General features: G+C 48.0%; 1 protein-coding gene across 1 annotated transcript in view; it reads right to left on the reverse strand.

Moving 5' to 3' along the window:
* Positions 1-19,724, reverse strand: part of ABCA3 (ATP binding cassette subfamily A member 3) — a 77,019-nt gene extending 57,295 nt beyond the window's left edge. Inside the window, exons 1-2 of the mRNA XM_024219697.1 lie at positions 19,605-19,724; positions 174-266 (exon numbers count right to left, since the gene is read on the reverse strand). Coding sequence (XP_024075465.1) covers positions 174-227 — 54 coding nt within the window. The 5' untranslated portion in view covers positions 228-266; positions 19,605-19,724. The remainder of the gene's footprint in view (positions 1-173; positions 267-19,604) is intronic.
* Between the last annotated feature and the right edge of the window lie 2,698 nt (positions 19,725-22,422).

Genomic DNA, 22,422 nt, shown 5'->3' on the forward strand with positions numbered 1-22,422 from the left:
ATGTCCTGCCCTAATGGCTAAGGTTCATTGGAGCTTGAAAACATACCAGGAGGGTCTTGAGAAGTGACTTAATTTGAAGCATCGTACATTAGACACCTAAAGCCATGCTTCTCTTAGCCTCATCTCCACAATCATCTATTCTCCTCCGCACAGAAAGCCCAGTGTGAAAGTACCTGCAAAATGTAGTTCTTCCAGAGAAGCAACCCAAACTGCCTTAACACGACCATTCTTCAATCAGAAGGGGAGAGTCACCTCTTTCCTGGACTCTAGAAAAAAAGAGCAGTCAGCAGTGAGTGAAATGTACAAAAGAAACCCAGGATCATCTATCATGGGGATGGCCATTGGAAGAGCCCACGCACAGGTTTCTCTTGCTGATTCTGTTAGATCTGCCTGTATCTAGTTCTTAGGATGATCCCATCTTGCCCCTTCTCCTATTCGATGTAGAATGTGTACAGCACAAGTAGCAGCAGGGCAAGCTTCCCCGACTCTACCTTGCCACTGTGCTTCAAACCTGGCCCAAAGGAACTACTTCTTGGAAAGAGGAAGGGAGGAGATCATGCTTTATAGCCCATTTGGTTTTTGGCCACTAGTGAGATTCCCAGTAAGGTGCTCAGTTATGGTGGGCTTCTCAGGCAAAAATAACTTAGCTACCAGGAACTTACCTGGGGCCACCAGCTCTTTTCACATCACACAGCAGCACACGGGAACAGCTTTGGGTCTAGCCCGGTTTCTTTTAGCAATGGATCCAACTCTTCAGGGAGTGGGGAAGTCTTATTTTTACAGCCTGGGATTTTCAAATGTGTTTAAGTGAATTATGCGCACACGTCCCATTGACTTTCAATGCAGACTCTTGGGTGCCTAAGTCACTTAGGTGACTTTGAAAACTCCCACTCAGAGGCGCACAAAGACCTTTCCAGAGGCAAAGCTACATCAGATAGGTTGATAAATTACTAGGTCCTTGCCTCAAAGAGCTTACAGTTTCCAGCCACCATACCAGAGACAGCACTACCACCACTAGGAGCAGACGAGAGACACATTCTGAGGTTAGCCCCACTAGACCTCCCAGAGCAGAAGGCTTGGAGAACTTGGACCGGGGGGCAGGTCTGTTCCATGTGTAGAGGAGATATGTCTGAAGAGAGCAAAAGACCGTTAGGAGAAGCCTGGATGCAGCCTAAGGTAGAATTATCAGTAACAATGCAGGAGCGTTCAATAAGGAGGGGGATGAGGTGTAAGACGAGATGAGGCCAGGTGCAGAGCTGGGTGCTTTAAAGGTCAGTATTTGTGCAATGCTTTGAATGCTTAAAGCTCTAGGTAAGTTACATTATAGCGGTCTCACCAGCAGCAACTGCCACATAATAGGTAACAGTTTTCATTCTAAACTCCTGTTTCCACACGTACAGGCAGCTTTCCAAAGCAGTCAGCTTTTGGGCTGACATTTTCCAGGCTCAGTCTCATACAAATTCACCTCAGGCAAAATTTGAGAAAAACCCCTTTGGCTGTGGACTAACAGGAGGACAAGCTCACACACTCCTCCCTCCCACCCCTCTACCCCACTGTAAAAAGCAGCCTCTCTTTCCCCCACCTTAGGGCTAAGTTCAGAACAGCTGAAATTGTTCCGATCACTGCACCCACACAGAGCCCCAGTGAAGTCAACTGGGTTCTACCTGTGCAAGATCAGGGCTTTGGTGTCTCAATAGGTCTTAATGAGCAGCACATACTTGGCTAAGTTTGGGGAGGGAGGGCATGAAGGTGTGTCGTGTGCATGCGCGTGTGTGGTGGGGAGAATGGTTTTGAACACAGTCATGAATGTCTGAAAATGCAGCACTGAGCATACATATGCACAGCAAAAAGTTGTGCTAAGCTGTTAGCTGCCCACAGAGCCAGCTCACTTGCTAATGGAGACAATGGCAGTGCATTTGTTGGTGACTTTAGTGAGAGCAGAATCAGGCTCACACAGGCGGATACAATATACGGCCCTGACCCAACAGTCGGATCCAAGTGGACAGAGCCTCACGAAGCCCTAGTAACATCACCTAAATGGGGAAAACTGACTAGAAAGGAGAGGAGAAAGTGAAACTGACCTGACAGAGAACTGTCCAATGCACAGAGTAAACAACCAGAAAAAAAAGTAGGGAAATCCTTTTCCTCCCCTATTCTCTTTTCCTTACAAAGACTAGAACAGTAGGAAAAACATGCAGTGTTCACTCTGCCATGCTCCCACAAACAAATATGTGTAGCATAATGTTAAGGAGAGCCCTGCAACTCTGCGGATATCCACGTGGAGGTCCATGTTTACGGATCGCGGATGGATGCAGATACAAATTTTATATCTAGAGCCCTGCAAATCTGCGGATATCTGCTTTATATCCACAGACCATGTTTGCGGATGGCAGATCAGATGCAGATACACATTTTGCATCTGTGCAGGGCTCTAATGTTAAGTTTTGATGAGCCTGATTTTTAGCTTAGCCTTAACTCGACCTCCCTCTTGGGACACAATTTGCATAAGCAAATCATTAGAGAAAAGATACTTACTGGGATTTATAAAACTAACAAAGGCATCTGTTGTAAACTCTGGTGGCCTGTTTGTAGTGTTAAGCAACTCCTGCTCTGGCTGAAGTCACTAGAGCTACAGGTGCTCCGCCCCTTTAAAAAAGAAATCTGGCCATTGTTGTTTATAACAACAAATAACCATAAAGAAAAAATCCAAAGAGAAGAAATCAAGCCGTAGCACAATTTAGATCATAAGACATCTCAGCACCCAATTAGCAGGTGCTATCAGAGACTTAGACATCTGAGTGGCCTAAATTACACTTAATATAGTAATTGCATGCACAAAAAGGGAGGTCACCATTAAAAAGTCTGGCCCTATAACTCCAAAACAAGTTATAATTGTGTATAATTATATACCACGCTGAATACACCCTATACCACACTGCAAATCCTAGGAATGCTGAGCATGTCCTTATAGGCTAGGCATTGAAACACAAACAATACTAGAGGAAAGATTACCTTTGGTAAGGCAGCGAAATATACCAGATGAGTGACCCTGTGAGACAGAATGAATTAAAAATGCGAAAAAACTTTAAAGAGACAGCATCATCTTAAAAACATACTTCTGTTCACATGTTTTACCCACCATTGTTTCAGACAAATCCTATGATTCCTAGAACTGAAATAAATGGTGGGGAGGGAGGGAAGAGTCTTTATGTTGTGTATTTAGCAATTTGTGTCCAGTCAGTTTTACCACTTCCCCTATTCCTAGGAGTCTTTCACATAGCAAAGCTATTTTTTATATAATGGGAATGAGAGATTGTAAAACCTCAAAAATCGGAAGACACAAAGCTACTTTTTACCCATTATGTTAAAACTGATTAGATCTCAAGTTGGTAACCCTTTAACTTCTGGAATTTCCAGGCTTTTGAGTATTTGGTTTTGCAACCTTAGCACTGCATTAACAATAAGTCATCTTATTTCACTATTACAGGTGAGGACAAGAACACTGTGGGGAGCTACGTAGAGACCTGAAGGGAGGTGTGTGGGAGAAAGATCAGTACTTGGATTGCACCTCAGTCCTTCAACTAGTCTTGCAAGATTCTCTCTCTACTTTTCATTCCAACCACTTCCCCATTATTTTGGCCACTGCACTAAGAAATTTCCTTATGGGAAAAAAAGAAAATCTCCACCCCCAGTGAGAGATGAGCTGTGATTTTACCCTTGTGGTGATTTTACTCTCCTGTATTGCCAATTGATATTGTTCCTCTCGGGTAAGAAAAACCTGCCTGTAAGGGGAAATTTTTCCACACTTCTTTTTGTACTTTGAGCTGAAACATCAGACTTTTCTAAAAGCTTCAGGGCAAACAATGGACTTATCCATCTCCCGCTCCCAGTGCCCAAGCACCAGGTGCTGGCACACTGCACGCTAAGGACTTGATTAGTGTTTACCCAAAAAAATGTCAAGGCCTCTTGCACAAACATGGCTTAAGTATGCTACAAACAGTAGGAGTCCCAGGAGCTTTGATGTCTGGCTATTCAGCCTAATGCTAGGTCAGCAGCTGGCATAGCCCCTGCCACCGGGCTTAAGAACAAGGCTGCCTTTGTCCCTGGCTCCCTTAGAGGGGATGGGAGTAGTGAAGGAAGGAAGGGAAGGAAAGAGAGTCAAGTGGAAGCAGATCATGGGTAAGATCTGGGCAGACATATCTGCCTCAATGTTCTGGGATGGAACAAGGGCAGCTGCTTCCCTCCCATCCACTCCTGTAATTCTCCTGACACCATAAGGGAGGTTCAATGTAACTATGGTCATGGCCCTCAGATGCCCAGGTCGCTAGTCATGGCTCCTGAGGCTTACTTCTGAACTTGGGTTGCTGAATAGGAATGCTTGATTTGCCACAGCCCCCCTGTGTTCTGTCCACAGCAGCAGATATTACCCTGATGCTTCAGAAGAAGGCAAGAAGCTACTGTAACACCCCCAGCTAAGCATGAAATGCGTCCTTTCTGACCCCTTCCGGCAGTCACTTCATGCCTGGAAACACAAGATTTAATCACCCTTCTCTTAGCAAGCCCAACCAGTGGTAATAAGTTTTACAGAGCTGAGACAGACTGTACCCCTGTATTCACCCCTCACATACCATTGTAATGATCTTTGTACAAAATATGCCTTGGGAGGCATCACTTGAAAACTCATAATTTGCTGATCATTATTGCCCTGGTAAAACATGTGTGGCAACATTGCATGTCAAGTTCTAAGATTCCTTGGTCTGGAGTTACTAACACATATTCCAAGCCTGGGGAGTGGCCAAGCCAGTTCTTCCATGACAAAGGGCAAGCTGCTGCCTCAGCCAGAGGTACGTAAGGTCCATGGACCATCACCTACTAAGTGGCCATTCTTTGGCAGGAAAGAGGACGTGGGTGACAAATCTACATTTTAGCAAAGAAACAACCTGGGGTTCCCGTCCACATAGATCTTCTGTCTCCTGGCTGGAGATGCTGCCCAAAGGCAGGAGAGAACTATAAAAAGAAAGGGGAAACACCCCAAAGCACCCCTCCTTCTTGTTCTCCATCGATTCACTGCAACAGAAGGAACAAACGAATCAGCCATTACACAGAAGAAGGGGTCCTGGCCTACAAAGTTGGTCCAGTAATACTGTTGAGAACAAGTGGCAAGAGAATCTTTGCTTAGAATCTAACCGTTTGTTAAGTGAGGCACTAGCTGCTTTTTATCTTTATTTTTTCTTGTACTTCATTACTTATATTCACACAAAATCTCTCTCGTTGTAGTTAATAAACTCCTTTTATTGTTTTATCTAGACCAGTGTGTTTTAACTGAAGTGTTTGGGACGCTACTTGGGAGAACTGGATTTGTGTATAGCATTTCTATTAATAAAATGACGGACTTATATGAGCTTATATTGTCCAGGAGAGGGCTGGGCAATACAAGACATACAATTCTGGGGAAATATCTGGGGCTGGGAATATGCTGACGTCACCCTGCAGTATAATCCAAGCTGGTAAAAGTCTGGGTGTGACTGACAGGTTGCAAGTGAACACAGATATAGCTGGGAGTGACTTACACATTAGCGGTGGGTTGCAAGCAGTCCAGGAATGGAGGTAACAACAGCAAAGCAGTGTAAAGAGCCCCCAGGTTAGAGGGCAGGGATGACCCAGCTCCTCACTAGTGTGGACTGCACCCTAGGTATGTCACAGGGGCTCTTTTTAAAATCCTGCCCCAGCGGTTGTGCCTCTGCCCTCCTGCAGCTGGTACTCCGCAGGCTGCCTGCACACTGGAATCAATCAAAGGAAGCGACTTTGTGCAGTGAGATTGCTCAGCTGCTGCAGACTGACACAAACATAACAATTACTTTCCTCATCTCACAAGACAGAATTTCCTCATCTAAGAGATGGGTTTCCGGAGATGAAACCATCATAATACCACACCTAGCCTCAAACCTCCATCTAAAGCTCAAGACATCAAAGAGAAACACACAAATCGATGAGAGATTTCAGGTTAATGAATCACCTTGTCTGATCTACGCTGCAAGATAGGAACTGCCTTGTAGCGTGCGCTATCATTACAGTATTTACTGCTGGAATAATTGCATTATAGCGATTATCCCAAGGTCTGGCAGAGAGTCAGGTCGATACAGATCCATAGACATCACAAGTATAGATACGCATCTGCGTACATCCCACACAGTGTCAAAATCCTAGGCACAAACCGGCCTCTAATATGCATGACTGACCCGCAACCCATAATCGGATGACGTGCTGTACCCGTCTGGGAAGGATCCTGTTACCCAGAACCTGGCACAAGGCTGAGCACCCTCTAGACAAACAGAAGTGTTGGGTTTCCTGCCATTGAAGATGCGGGTGTCACATTCACCAAACTACAGCAAGCACCAGTCCGTGGTTTTGGTGCCTTGACTCCACACGGTGGCCCAGCAATGAAGAATTGGCCCATTCTAGCAACGTACAAACTGAGACTCAGCAGTGCTTTCCCTGGGACGGAACAGGAGAGGCTGCGCCCTCACCTAAAGTGGCTGCCTCTAAATTGACATTTAGACACCATTAAATGGGAAGCAAATGACAGCACACAGGCCTTTTGAACAAGGCTTATACAGGTCTGTCTCATCTTACGCGGGGGTTCCGTTCCACGGTTAGCGCGTAAAGCGAAAACCGCGTATAGCCAAAACCCCATTGAGTTCAATGGCGGGCGAAATCGCCCGCACTACAGGTATAGTATTAAAACGGTTGTTTTTCTCTTTTTGTTGTTGTTTTTTTTGTTTTTGCCGACCGCGTAAAGTTGAAATTGCACATGTTAAATGCGCGTAAGATGCGACAGACCTGTAGGTTCACCAGCCACCTGCCTGAGTCACCCCTGGTGGAAATACCACTAACTTGCAACACCGCTGTGGCAGAAGCCCCACCCACATGCAGGCAATGAAGAACACTCCAGGATCTGATGAAGATACAAGTGAGTGGTCCAAGAGTAGAAACTCTCCAGTTCCAACAGGCTATTCGCTACCAGCGTGAAAAGAATTGGGAACACGGTCACAGGGAGCGGAGCAGCCCGGCCCCAGCCAGCTCTACTCTGCCAGCTCCCAGCCACGCCACTCCGCTTCCCGCCGCCTTCCCCAACCTCGCAGCACTCACCGGAGCAAGGGAAGTGGAGTGCCGTGGCCCCAGCCCGCTCCGCTTCCCTTGCCCCGGCCCCAGCCATGTCGCTCAGAGGGGGGGTTAGGGAAAGGTTCCCCCCCCCGACTCGCTGGCGGCGGGAAGCGGAGTGCTGCAGGTGGGAGCTGGTGGAGTAGAGCTGGCTGGGGTCGGGCTGCAGGTGACTGCTGGGTCGCTGGGGGAAGAGGTGGAATGGGGGCGAGCTGGGGGCGGAGGGAGTTGTCTGGGGTCCCACACTCTTTTAGGGACAGCCCTGCCCTTTGCAGTGGGCGCAGCTCGTGGTGGGGCCGGCCAGGGGATAGGGCTGGTCGCAGGGCTGGTGCTGCCGCGTATGCAGCACGCAGCTGCTTAGGGCACCATGAAATTTGGGGCAATTTGGTGCCCCAAATTTCATAGTGCCCTAGGCAGCTATGTATGCCTAAGGACTGCCTGACTCCTGAACTACCGGAGCCGAGCCTCTGGTACCCGAAAGTGTGTAGATATTTCTTGAGGAACCCGTAATGTCAACACTCAAACACCGAGACAGAAAGTCTATCACAGAAGCTGCAACTGCACTGGCCATTTTCTTCGCATTTCCTACCATTTCACTAGCGCAAGCAACGTTGGGAGAGGTAGCCTGGATTGACCCCGGCTTATTAGCTGCCGTGTTGTCTAATCCAGTACAGAAGAGATCTAGAGCAGTGGTTCTCAACCAGGGGTCCGGGGCCCCCTGTTGGGCTACGAGCAGGTTTCAGGGGGTCCGCCAAGCATGGCTGGCGTCAGACTCGCTAGGGCCCAGGGCAGAAAGCCAAAGCCCGCTGCATGAGACTACAGTCTGGGGCCCTGAGCCCCACCACCAGAGGCTGAAGCTGAAGCCTGAGCAACTTAGCTTTGTGCTGCCCCCTGTGGCATGGGACCCCGGGCAATTGCCCTCCTTGCTACCTTCTAACACTGACACTGGTTTTTATATGCAGAAAAACAGTTGTGGCACAGCTGGGCCGTGGAGTTTTTATAGCATACTGGGGCGTGGGGGGGAGGGGGGGTGCTCAGAAAGAAAAAGGTTAAGAACCCCCGATTTAGATGACTCAGTGGTTAAAACACAGGCTGCCTGCATATACTAGTGCTCTTCTGCTGAGCATCTTGTTATGGGGGCTGGCCACTTCCAGCTGCCATCGCAACAGAGGTGGATGAGTGAGCTGAGAACAGGCCATGTGCTCTGAGAACTGGCAATTATTTTAAAGCACTTACTGCATTTCTGCTCTTCTGATGTCCTGTTTCCATAGAAACCAGGACTGGAAAAGGCAGTTTCCCTTATCAGCACTTCTCCTTCCCCCACTTGGATAAGCATTAGAACCGTGTAATGTAGGAACTAGCCCAACCTGCAGGACTACATCAGACAGCTGCATGCCAGACCCTGCCTTGTGCCCATATTGGCAGGGTGGGGCTGCAGTAAGACATCACATGCTAGCCTTACTGGCAGCATACCCCTGTATAGAGGCGAGGAGGGGCAGGGTGGAAGGACACACTTGAATCAAACATTAATATTGACCCCCCAGAACCCCCTCTTCCTCCCCTCCTCCTGCCCAACACAGCCAGGAGGGGCTGTCTCCTCTATTCATTCCCATACCAAGACATTCCAAGAACCATAGCGATGGCGGCAGGCCCTTTGGCCAAGACTTTCAAAAGTGACTAGTGAACTCATGGGCCCACACTGAACCACCTGAAAGAGGCTGGGCTTTCAGAGAGGTCTGGTCTCCTGCCTTCTGAATGTCAGGCCCCTTTAAGGTGGCTCACTTTGGGCATCCAAAGCTTGAAGCCCCCAGAATCACTAGCCAACACGCTGAATCACGACTAGACAACCCAGAACCACTAACCACTTGCCAACATTTTCACCTTCAATTGTTTTGAAAGCACGCTACCATTCTGATCGCTCTGTACTAATGCAGTCCTAAAACAGAACCAGCGTAGAATTCTTTTGTTTGCATCCCTACCTCTGTACAGGAGGGTTTAAGGCAAATTAAATTATTAGAAGAATAAAAGTTTCAATAGAGGCTGCAAGATGCAAAAAACAGAGGCCAGTTGATCTTTGTACCCAACACGTGGTACATCAATAACATGTTAACATACCAAAGCAGGTTGCTAACAGTTTTACAACCTTCTCCGAATCTCAGATTTTATAGACACCCCAGGTGGATTTGTTTTTATGAACAAAGACATCATCAGTTCTCAAAAGTTTAAATAAATACACACAGCGGATGTGGTAGTTTCTCAGTTTAGAATGCTCTGGCTTTACAGGATTCAGAACAGTACTGTGTACAATGCACTGCTTAATACAGTACCAATAAACTGCAGGATCTCATGTCAGATCTTAACAAGCACAAATAACTCAGCTCTCCCACAGATGAAGTGAGGCAACAGGGAAAGTCATAAGAAAAAGGAGTTTGGTTTGGAATTCCTGTAGGTGCTGAGAGGATGAATGAAGAGGCAGGTTAAGAACAATCCATCAGGAAGATAGCTTGGGTGGACAAGAAATGGGGAGAAAGCAAGAAGGGGCCCTGTACTATAGTCTCTATTTTAAAGTGGTGCTGTCATTTATAAACACATCTCTGAACAACGTTCCTGGTTGTTACAAGTAACATCTGGGATTCCGTCCTGGAGCAATTACCAATATTTTCTGTTTTGTACATATGATGGGTTTGCGGTTAAGGCACCAGAATGGGACTCTGGAGACTCGACCTCAATTCCCTTAATATCCATGTCTCAGTTCTCCAACTGTGACATAGAGACAATAATCTGACCTTTGGCAGCCTTGTCTCTTTAGACTGTAAGCACTCCAGGACCGGGTCTGCAGTTGTGTTCAGCACCTAGTATAACAGTACCTCAATCTAAGCTACAACCGCATTTGCCCCAATCCCTCAGACAGAGACAAACACCTACAGAATCTCTATCAAGCGTTCTTAAAACTACAATACCCACCTGCTGAAGTGAAGAAACAGACTGACAGAGCCAGAAGGGTACTGAGAAGTCACCTACTACAAGACAGGCCCAACAAAGAAAGTAACAGAACGCCACTAGCCATCACCTACAGCCCCCAACTAAAACCTCTCCAGCGCATCATCAAGGATCTACAACCTATACTGAAGGACGATCCCTCACTCTCACAGACTTTGGGAGACAGGCCAGTTCTCGCTTACATACAGCCCCCCAACCTGAAGCAAATACTCACCAGCAACTACACACCATACAACAGAAACACTAACCCAGGAACCAAACCCTGCAACAAACCCTGGTGCCAACTCTGTCCACATATCTATTCAAGGGACACCATCATAGGACTTAACCACATCAGCCACACCATCAGGGGCTCGTTCACCTGCACATCTACCAATGTGATATATGCCATCATGTGCCAGCAATGCCCCTCTGCTATGTACATTGGCCAAACCGGACAGTCTCTACGCAAAAGAATAAATGGACACAAATCTGACATCATGAATCATAATGTTCAAAAACCAGTAGGAGAACACTTCAGTCTCTCTGGTCACTCAATAACAGACCTAAAAGTGGCAATTCTTCAACAAAAAAAACTTCAAAAACAGACTCCAACGTGAAGCTGCAGAACTGGAATTAATTTGCAAACTGGATACCATCAGATTAGGCCTGAATAAAGACTGGGAGTGGTTGGGTCATTACAAAACCTTAACCTAATTTCTCCCTACTGTTACTCACACCTTCTTGTCAACTGTCTGTAATGGGCCACTCATTACCATTTCAAAAGTTACCCTGCTGTTAATTGATTTCTCTCGTTAGACTGACCTCACACTTGGTAAGGCAACCCCCATCCTTTCATGTATTTTTACCTGCTCCTGTATTTTCCACTCCATGCATCTAATGAAGTGGGTTCTAGGCCACGAAAGCTTATGCCCAAATAAATTTGTTAGTCTCTAAGGTGCCACAAGGACTCCTCGCTGTTTTTTCAATCTACACTGGCGCCACTAGGGATGACCATAATACAGGATTAAGTCCTCTCATGCTTTCCACTGTACGGCCAATTACCCCATTTGTGAGAGTCTCACACAGCAAAAGGGGAGAGAGACTATTAAGAAAAATGGGAAAACAGGATTGCAAAGCCACAAAAATTTACAGTGGGACTCAGAACCTGGAACTAGCTGTTTAACAAGCTGCCCAAAGGAACAGTGTGCTGTGAAGGAGCAGGCGGATGAGGAAGAGCTACCGATGAGCTGAGCGTTGGCTCACTGGGGATGCCTCCAGCAATCTGTGTGTAGACTCTCCGGGCCAGATTCTCCTGTTTCTCAGTCATGTTCCCCCGTTAATTTCAGTGAAGTAACCCAGGAGTTACACCAAAGTAACCCAGGAGTTACACCAGCATGAGCAAAACAAAACTTGTTCCCCTCTGCGGGGACTTGCTAGGGGTGCCTGATGGCAAATGAAGTGCTGGAGAGCAGACAGGCACAGAAGTTGAGGGTGGGGAGGGAGAGGAAGTTGAGTAGTAGAGGCACAGAAATGTCTGCAAGGTGCCACACATGATCAGTCCCTTTCCTAGGACAAAACCTTTCCCATGTCATGTAATGAAGCCCCCTGGACTCCAGAGATGCAGGTTTAGTTCATTCCAGTTTCATCTCAACATTTCAAGAGCCCTTCTAATTCCTGCAGGAGTGACCCCTTCTCTTGGGGCGCACTTTGGCCAGGCTAACATTTATCTCCCAGAGGGGCCATTGTCTGCCTTACCCTGAAGTGTCAGCCAGAGACCATTCTCTTTTCAGTCCCAGCCTTAACTGCAAAGTGATTAGCATGTTCCAGCTCTCGGTAAATTCAATCTCTCTCAGATACGACTGACTGATCCAACCTCAATCTGAGGAGTGCTTTGAAGACATCACAACTGATGGCCAGTAACTCTTCAGTATTATTATGCGAGAAGATACGTAAGAGCAATAATATTTAGTGATCCCGAGCTGAGGGAGTCCCTTGGGTCACCTCGGGGTATTTTATTATTCCAACACCGCCAAGTGACACTACCATACTAACTCAGGGCAGTGACACTACCCCAGCATAAACTGGAGAAACTAAGGCACAGAAGAGCTACAGCAAAAAAAATGGCCACTGATTTTAGGAGGCCAACTGGAGACATGCTGAGCCCTGATATTTAGAAACACTGAGCACCCCTCATTCCAACTGAAATCGAAGAGTTTATGGGCTCAGCACCTCTGAAAAATCAGGTCCTAGGCATCTTAAGTTAGGCGCCCAAAACCAGTAGCCACTTTTGAAAAGACAGGCCTACTGCAAGAGACTAGTGTAAAGTCACACAAGTCTGCAGCAAAGCTGGGACTAGAACCTGGGCTTCCCATCTCCCTCCTAACCACTAGACAACGCTGCCTATCATGCATGTTGCGTAAGAACACTGTCAACCAACCCCAGTGCAGACAGGACGGAATTCTCCCCAGACAAGCTAAGTTACATACACTACACCCTAGTCCGCCCATCACATGCCTTTCCTCACACACGCTGATCTTTGGAACAGTCCATGAAGGACAAATCCACTCTGCAGCTCAAGGACCTCTGCCAGAGCCTGGAGGACTTCACTAGGAGACAGGAATCCTTCTCCAGGCACAGAGTAAACACTCTCTATGGACACAACAACATCAGCCTAACGGCTGAAGGAGACTCCAGTGCCTATAGCACAAGACGAAAGAAGGAGTACAGGGTCCACACAATGGTGCATCTTTCATCCTTACTCCCCGTGCAGTAGACTAGGACCTCTGCATCATACAGTGGACATGTTTCTCCCTGCCCTCCTTTGTACAGTGAGAGCACATGGGTTCCTGTGCAGGGGGATCCTACACAGACTGGAGGAAAGGGCAGGACTTCCACGTACACTGCACCATTGCCAGGTCACCTTCAGAAGTGTCTGCAACCCCCTTTGCAGACACACCTTTCACCAGCTTCTAGTTCGTGCCATCCCTGCCCTTACACTCTGCCCACCCAGCACTGGTATTGCTGGGAAATCCTGCTGGGCCAGCATTGGCAGCGCGGACTGGCTCCCAAACCAATGGCAGATATTCTAGCGCCAGCATCTTTTACTTGCTTGAAAAGATTTCCTTCTTGTATGAAACTAAAGCATTTATTGCACTCAGAGACAGAGACAGCCCTTGCAGCAGAAGGAAATCCCAAAGTGAAGTTACAAGCTCGTTGTGCTCTGTAGCAGTGAGAGCGCTCACCAGGCTGGAACCTGCAGCAGCATGGTGAAGTGAGTCGAGGTTGGCACAACTGAGTCATGCCAAAGGGTTGGCAAGTGCAGCCCAAGCAGGGACCCTGGGGGCGGGCAGAACATCTGAGAACACTTTATCAGACGTTACAAAATGAAATCGACGCAAAGGGATAAGACTGAGTATAGATCCCGTCAGCCACTTGACATTTCAGAGAAGACTTGCAGTCCCCACAACCAGAGATGGCCCCAATCCAAGGCAGTCTCAACCCTCCTGAATCGCAGCAATAATGGGCCCAAGCCAAATTAACCCTGCCCTAATCAAACACTTTGGCTCCCATTCATTCTCTTCTCTCTGCTATTAAGACAAAAAGCCCACTTCATTTCCTTTAGTGGCACTTCCCCGCTAAAATGCCTGTTCTCTTGCTGTTAAAATATTGGTCATTTCATCAGAACACTCTTCAGGGGAGGCTCTAATGTTTGCTCTTTTAAGCAAGGAATTGAACCCTTTGATCTTACAGTGGTAAGGGAATTCGTGCCCAAAGGGATGGGCCATCTGAACTCTCAGATATTTTGTATGGCTCCAGCTGTGCCCTCTGTTCTAAGCCTGGAGTTAGCATGGATGCAGGTGAGTAACTGGAGGTAGAATCTGGGCTTTGTCACTTACACCGCACTCTGTGTCTTCAGAGCAATCACCAACTAGTTACCATAAGCTTCCTGACAGGCAAGTATAATCCCCGTTTTATACACAGGGAAAACAGAGGCACAGAGAAGCCAAATGACAGCCCAGCCTGAAATTCAGACAAAGGAGTCCCCCAATTCCCAGTCACATGGTCATTCACCCAGACCATGCTGTCTCATTGATCGGCTGCACGTGCCCGTCTTAATGACTGCTTCTTGGAGCAGTTAGTCCTAGAACCCACAAGGGAAGAAGCAATTCTTGATTTAGTCCTAAGTGGTGCACAGGATATGGTCCAAGAGGTAAATATAGCTAAACTACTCGGTAATAGCAACCATAATGTAATTAAATTTAACATCCTTGGTGTGAGGGTGGAAAACACCAAAAAAGTCCACTGCAGGAGCATTTACCTTCAGAAAGGGGAACTACACAAAAATGAGGAAGCTAGTTAAACAGAAAGTGAAAGGAACAGTCACAAGAGTGAAATGCCTGCAAGCTGCATGGAAACTTTTTAAAAACACCATAATAGAGGCTCAAATTAAACGTATACCCCAAATTAAAAATAATAGGAAGAGGACCAAAAAACCATCACCACGGTTATACAGACTAAAAGAGACAGTTAAGGGCAAAAAGACATCCTTTAAAAATTGGAAGTCAAATCCTACTGAGGAAAATACAAAGGAGCATAAACTCTGGCAAGCCAACTGTAAAAGTATAATTAGGGAAGCCAAAAAGGAAATTGAAACGCAACTAGCAAAAGACACAAAACTAAGAGCAAAAAATTGTAAGTACATCAGAAGCAGGAAGCCTGCCAAACAATCAGTGGGGCCACTGGATGATCGACATGCTAATGGAGAATTCAAGAAAGACAAGGCCATTGCGGAGAAGTTAAATAAATTCTTCACATCCTTTGCAGCGAAGATGGATGTGAGGGAGATTCCCACACCTGAGCCATTCTTTCTCCGTGACAAATCTGAGGAATTGTCCCAGATTGAGGTGTCAGTAGAGGAGGTTCTGGAACAAACTGATATTACTGTTCAATAGGGCTGTCAATTAATTGCACTTAATGCCTGCGATTAACTGAAAACAAAATTAATGCATTAATTTAATGCATTAATTGCATGAAGCCCCAGCCTTGAGCCCCGCACTCCCAGCCTATATTTGAAAATATAGAAAACATCAAAAATATTTGAATAAATGGTATTCTATTATTGTTTAACAGTGCAATTAAAACCACGATTAATCGCAATTGATTTTTTTAATCGCTTGACAGCCCTACTGTTTAATGTACATCAGTAGGTCCAGATGATGATTTTCACCCAAGAGTTCTGAAGGAACTCAAATGTGAAATTGCAAACTACTAACTGTGGTATGTAAAACCTATTGCTTAAAATCAGTTTCTGTACCAGATGACTGGAGGATAGCTAATGTGACACCAATTTTTAAAAGAAGGCCCCACAGGCGATCCTGGCAATTACAGGCCAGTTAGCCTAACTTGAGTACCAGGCAAATTGGTTGAAACTATACTGAAGAACAGAATTATCAGACATACAGAAGAACACGATTTGTTGGGGAAGAATCAGCATGGCTTTTGTAAAGCGAAATCATGCCTCACCAGTCTATCAGAAGTCTCTGAGGGGGTCAACAAACATGTTGACAAGGGTGATCTACTGGATATAGTGTACTTGGATTTTCAGAAAACCTTTGACAAGGTCCCTCACCAAAAGCTCTTAAGCAAAGTAAGCAGTCATGGGATAAAAGGGAAGGTCCTCTCATGGATCAGTATCTGGTTAAAAGACAGGAAACAAAGGGGAGGAATAAATGGTCTGTTTTCATAATAGAGAGAGGTAAATAGCAGAGTCCCCCAAGGATCGGTACTGGGACCTGTTCTGTTCAATATATTCATAAATGATCTGGAAAAAATGGGTAAACAGTGAGGTGGCAAAGTTTGCAATCGATACAAAATTACTCAAGATAGTTAAGTCCAAAGCAGACTGCCAAGAGTTACAAAGGGATCTCACAAAAGTGGGTGACTGGGCAACAAAATGGCAGACGATATTCAATGACGATAAATGCAAAGTAATGCACATTGGAAAACATAATCCCAACTATACATACAACACGATGGTGTCTAAATTAGCTGTTACCACTCAAAGAACTTGGAATCACTGTGGACAGTTCTTTGAAAACATCCACTCAATGTGCAGCAGCAGTCAAAAAAGCTAACAGAATGGAAGGAAACATTTGGGAAGGGATAGCTTATCAGCCAATAAATATCATAATGCCACTATATAAATCCATGTTACACCCATGTCTTGAATACTGCATGCAGTTCTGGTCACCCCATCTCAAAAACAATAAATTAGAAAAGGTGAAGAGAAGGGCAACAAAAATGATTAGGGGTACGGAACAGCTTCCATATGAGGAAAGATTAATAAAACTGCGACTTTTCAGCTTGGAAAAGAGACGACTAAGGGCAGATATGATAGAGATCTATAAAATCATGAGTGGTGTGGAGAAAGTGAATAAAAGTGTTATTTACCCCTTCACAGAACACAAGAACCAGGGGTCACCCCATGAAATTAATAGGCAGCAAGTATAAAACAATCAAAAGGAAGTATTTTTTCACACAACACAGTCAGCCTGTGGAACTCATTACCAGGCCAAAAGTAGGACTGGGTTCAAAAAAAGAACTAGATAAGTTCATGAAGGATAGGTCCATCAATGGCTATTAGTCAAGATGGTCAGGAATGCAAAACCATGCTCTGGGTGTCCCTCGCCTCTGAGGCCTTGGCTACACTCAACGCTGAAGCTCTCCGAGGGGAATAGCTTGCAGCGCTGCGAGTGAGCGTGCAGCGCTGCAGGCTCTCATTACACTGGCGCTTTACAGCGCTGTACTCGCTGCGCTCAAGGGGGGGTGTTTTCACACCCCTGAGCGCAGCAAGTTGCAGCGCTGTACAGCGCCAGTGTAGCCAAGGCCTGACTGTCAGAAGCTGGGAGTGGACAACAAGGGATGGATCACTTGCTAAGTGCCCCGTTTTGTTCATTCCCTTTGTAGCATCTGGCATTGGCCACTGTCCGCAGACAGGATACTGGGCTAGATGGACCATTGGTCTGGCCCAATCTGGCTGTTCTTATGACAGCATCATGAGAAGCAAGTACCCGAGAATGCTATTTCAGTCAACTCCCATCATTCCTGGAAGTGCAGCTTCCAGGGCAAGCATTTCTTGGTACTGACTTAGTTCAGGTCAAGACAGCTGTTCCATATACAGCCATGTTTACTCTAGATTTCCCTCCTTGCTACCCATCCATAATTATTATGAGGGACCTTTCCCAACTGTGAACAAGCAAAGAAACGTAACCCCCAAAATTTCCCTACATATATTAGTCACCAAAGCAATACAATCTTATAACCACTAAGTAGTGCTGGAAAAGCTGGACATTGACTCTCCTTTGGAAATCAACAGTGTCATCATCACAACCTCCTTTACAGACACATGCACAGGACAGGAATTTCACCGGCACACTTAAGCCACCCACGCTGTAGGGCTACAATAAAATAAAGCTTTTCCCAGCTTTTACAGCCCCAGTGTTCAGCGGCAGCAAGCTTCCCATGCTGGGAAACAAAGATATACACTGGAAATAGAGGCCAGGTGATTGCTAATGGGGTCCGGTCATTCTCCAAGGTGGAGCACAGAGACTGGCATGTGGTACCAGAAAGACACTCTCCCCTCCTATAAAACACCAGGAAACCCCAACTCTATCTCAGTCTTCTGCTGCCCCATCTACTATACTTTGCTCACTGCAGCATGTTTTAAAGAGAATGAAAAAGCAGCAGCAACCAATTCCCTTGGGTAATTCTCCGGCCTTTCATCACTTCCTGTTCCCAAGTAAGAACCACAGGCAGGGCCCAAAGCTGAAAATTCATAGATGTGGGAAGACTCCCAGTTAGAATTTACTACTAAGCAGCTATCCTGTCAGTCACAAAACCTTGTACCCATTCCTAACATGAACACTTGTGTTTGTAGAAGGACAACAGTTATGAAGACTGGCAAAGAATCAAGAAAGGGACAAAGAACGCATGCCATTTTGACTTAGACACATCCTCACTCACATACAGTCATACACTCAGATTATTCTCTCTGCCACCTGTGCCCTACCTAACATAGGCAGATAGATGGTGATCAACCATGAGGTTAGCTTCCTGCAGCAAGAGGGTAGATACAGGGCACAGAGGTTTTCAAATTCAACAGGGGGTGATCCATGGTCAAATTACACACAACCAATGATTGCTCTGAAGGCCAGTCTAAGGGTACCAGTCCGGATTCCAACATACAAGAGACCTCCAGAGAACAAAGGAATGGATAGGCCGCAAAGACACGATTACCCTTTAGCTTCTAGAGGCGATCTCTACCAAACAAGCCTTAAGCACTGCGGCAGGCTGACACCTGGGAGCTTGCACTGCCTCTACTGTGCCTGGTATGGAAAGAGAGGACTCGGCCTCCAGGACTGGCAAACTAATATCTTCCACCTTCACTAAACCCACCTCAAAATTAAAAATATTAACTCCAGGAGACTTCCTTCAATGAGTGCCTCCTGGGGCCAGTTATTGCCCCTCTTCTGATCCCTCTCCAGGCACTACCTTCACATAAAACATTCAGAACGAAGATTCAAACCTTACAATGAGCACAGATTTCTCTCCAAAGCACCCATCCAGCTGCCAAGGGCTCAGGTCCCAGCCGCCACAGGGGCTTCTTACACCTCTGCACACCCCAGTAGCTGAGGTGGCCTCTGCTCCAGGTGGCTGCAGCCACAGAATGGGCTGCACACCTGCCCAGAAAACAGACACGCCTGCAAGTGAGAGTCCCACCCATCTGCCCTCCTTTAGGGTCCTGACTGGATTCCATGCTACACGGCTGCTCTACAACAGTGGGCCCATCCTCTCTATCATGTGGTGCCAACCACAGTGGATGACTAGAGCTGGAAAAGCCCTGCCATGCTTTGGATTCCCCACAGGGCAATGGGCCTGCTGCTGAGGGAGGAGTAGGGGGACAGGAACAGAGAAGGAAGACATGGGTGGGGAGTGAAGAGATGGGGGGGGGGGGAGGGCCCCTGAATTCCCCCCCCGCCCTGCTGCCAGCCCAGGGTCAGGGCTGCCCCCCTAAGGGGCAGGGGGGGGGGGGGGGGGGGGCATGTGGGGCAATTAGACCTGGGCTGGGGAGTTGGGAGTAGCTTGTGGGGAACATGAGGGGGGTGAGACTCAAGATCTAAGCGGGGGGCTGAGGCTGCCAGGGAAAAGGTCAAGGGGGGAAGGAGTGTGAGGTTAGGGGGAAGGAAGAAGATGGGTGAGGCCAGGGATCTTGGGGCCTGGGGAGCAGGCTCTTCCTGGGGTGAAACTGGGGGGGGCGGGAGAGATGGAAGCCAGGGGTCCCACTGCAGGACGCTGGGGGGGATAGAAAGGGGGTCCCGCGGATTGAACTCCCCCCGGGGAGAAGGGAGGGGCCAGGGATCCCCCGGGGAGGCTGGGGGGACCGGAAGGGGGGAGTCTCTTACCGGGCAGCGCTCCGGGCCGGGGTGTCACTGCTGCCCCGCGCAGGCCACTCCAACCGCTGGCCCTGCTGCCATCCCCACTCCTGGCTCAGCCCAGGCCCTGCGCTGCCTGCGGGGAAAGCAGCTCGGCGGCCAGCTGATCCCGGCGCCGCCTCACGTGACCAGATCTCCTCACGTGACCCGGGGAGGTGGTGCCGCCGCCGGGCCTGTCCGTGTGTCCGTCGGCGGGGGCAGCGGCCAACCCCCATGCCAGACATCACAGATCAGCCCCCGTGCTGGGCTAGCCCTATCTGCTCCCCCACCCTGCCCAGGGTTCGGTTCCTGCCCAGCCGCCAGGGTTGGAAATTTCCTATTTAAAAGCAAAAACAGCGGAGAGGCTTCCCAGATCCCGCGACTCCAGGCGCCAGGGCTTTCCTGAGCACAGCGTTACGAGGTTCTCAATGAGATCACCGGAGTTAGCCACACTGCTGCGGCCTCTCTTGGACCCCTTCCTGTATCTGGGGAAACTCGCATGTGCCCCTCCCTGGGCGCCTCCGACCCAGTGGTTGGGGGGGCTCAGCTTCCTTTATTTCCCTCCCTGTGCCCCTTTGGCTCTCTGTTCTCACAGAGCTGCGCTTGGCTCAAGCTCTGCTCCTGATGGGGGCTCAGATCAGCTGGCAAACAAAACACCCTCCGTGACCTCGAGCAGTTTTATCTACCTGCTTTAAGCGTTGTTCAGGGGGAGAAATAAGGTAAATATGTTTTTCCCCTCCCCAGCCTACAGACCTATCAGCTTCCGTCCCCTAAATGTCCCATTGTTGTGCGGTAGCATTAGAATAGCTCAGCAGCTCTCTCTCTAGTCTAGATGGCTCAGTGCTGTTTTATAGATCCTCACTTAAGTCCCTTGTCTGGACTGCCCCCCCCACACACCAGCACCTTTACATCTCCCCCTCTGTCAGCCAGTTGCTTCAGTGCCTCTTCACATCCTCACTCAGACCCCTCTTCCCCAAGAGCATAATACTTTCTGCCTGCCCTTTCCTCCCTTCTCTTAGGCCTGGTCTACACTACGAGTTTAGGTCGACTTTAGCCGCGTTAAATCGACTTAAGCCTGGACACGTTTACACTACGAAGCCCTTTCTGTCGACTTAAAGGGCCCTTTAAACCGGTTTCCTAACACCACCTCGACAAGGGGATTAGCGATAAAATCGGCCTTAGGGGGTCGGAATTGGGTTAGTGTGGACGGAATTCGACATTACTGGCCTCCGGGAGCTATCCCACAGTGCTTCATTGTGACCGCTCTGGACAGCACTCTCATCTCAGATGCACTGGCCAGGTAGACAGGAAAAGCCCCGCGAACGTTTGAATTTCATTTCCTGTTTGCTCAGCGTGGAGAGCACAGGTGACCATGCAGAGCCCATCAGCACAGGTAACCATGATGGAGTCCCAGTCCCAGTCCCAGGATCGCAGAAGAGCTCCAGCCTGGACCGAACGGGAGGTACAGGATCTGATCGCCATCTGGGGAGATGAAGCAGTGCTCGCCGAACTCCGAAACAGTAAAAGAAACGGCAAAACATTAGAAAAGATCTCCAAGGCCATGAAGGACAGAGGCCATAACAGGGACGCGCGGCAGTGCCGCGTGAAAATTAAGGAGCTAAGGCAAGCCTACCACAAAGTCAGAGACGCAAACGGAAGGTCCGGGGCAGAGCCGCAAACATGCCGCTACTACGCGGAGCTGCATGCCATTCTAGGGCGTGCAGCCACCACTAGCCCAAGCGTGTTCTATGAGTCCCTCTCTGCAAACGGGGAAGCGGGTTCGGCGGACGAGGAAGATGAGGATGGAGAGAACATAGATAGCTCACAGCAGCAAGGAAGCGGAGAAACCAGTTACCCCAACAGCCAGGATATGTTTGTCACCCTGGACCTGGAAACAGTAACCCCCGAACTGACCCAAGACCCTGAGGGCACACAGGGGACCTCTGGTGAGTGTACCTTTGCAAAAATTACACATGGTTTAAAAACAAGCGTGTTTAATGATTAATGATTAATTTGCCCTGGCAATCGCGGCCAGTACAGCTACTGGAAAAGTCTGTTAACGTGTATGGGGATGGAGCGGAAATCCTCCAGGGACATCTCCAGAAAGCTCTCCTTCATGTACTCCCAAAGCCTTTGCAAAAGGTTTCTGGGGAGGGCTGCCTTATCCCGTCCGCCATGGTAGGACACTTTACCACGCCAGGCCAGTAGCACGTAGTCTGGAATCATTGCATAACAAAGCATGGCAGCGTATGGTCCCGGTGTTTGCTGGCATGCAGACAACATCCATTCCTTATCGCTCTTTGTTATCCTCAGGAGAGTGATATCATTCACGGTCACCTGGTTAAAATGGGGCAATTTTATTAAGGGGACATTCAGAGGTGCCCCTTCCTGGTCTGCTGAACAGAAATATTCCCCGCTGTTAACCACGCGGTGGGGGGGAGGGGTGAAGTGACCATCCCAGAGAATTGGGTGTGAGGGGGAGGGGAGCTAGTTGGGTTTGTGCTGCATGTTAAACCTGAAATCGCAGCCCCTCCTTTTACATTGCAAACCCATTTTAAATGGCACGGGTGCTTGGTATGGGAAATGAGGGCAGAACTGTTTGAAACCATCCCCACATGTTAAGAAGGTTAAAAAAGCCCAAAGACTATATGTCTTACCATGGCTGCCTGCAAGCTGAAATCTGTGTCCTGGCACTGCGTGAGTGATCTCTCACACCAAACCAGGAGACTCTCAATATAAGAGGAAAAATGCGACCTTGTAACGAAAGCACATGTGCTGTGTGATGTTGTGAACAGCAAAATCTAACGTG

The sequence above is a fragment of the Terrapene carolina genome, unplaced genomic scaffold (genome assembly GCF_002925995.2).
Source record: "Terrapene carolina triunguis isolate 2854851 unplaced genomic scaffold, T_m_triunguis-2.0 Scaffold67, whole genome shotgun sequence".
NCBI lineage: Eukaryota > Metazoa > Chordata > Testudines > Emydidae > Terrapene > Terrapene triunguis.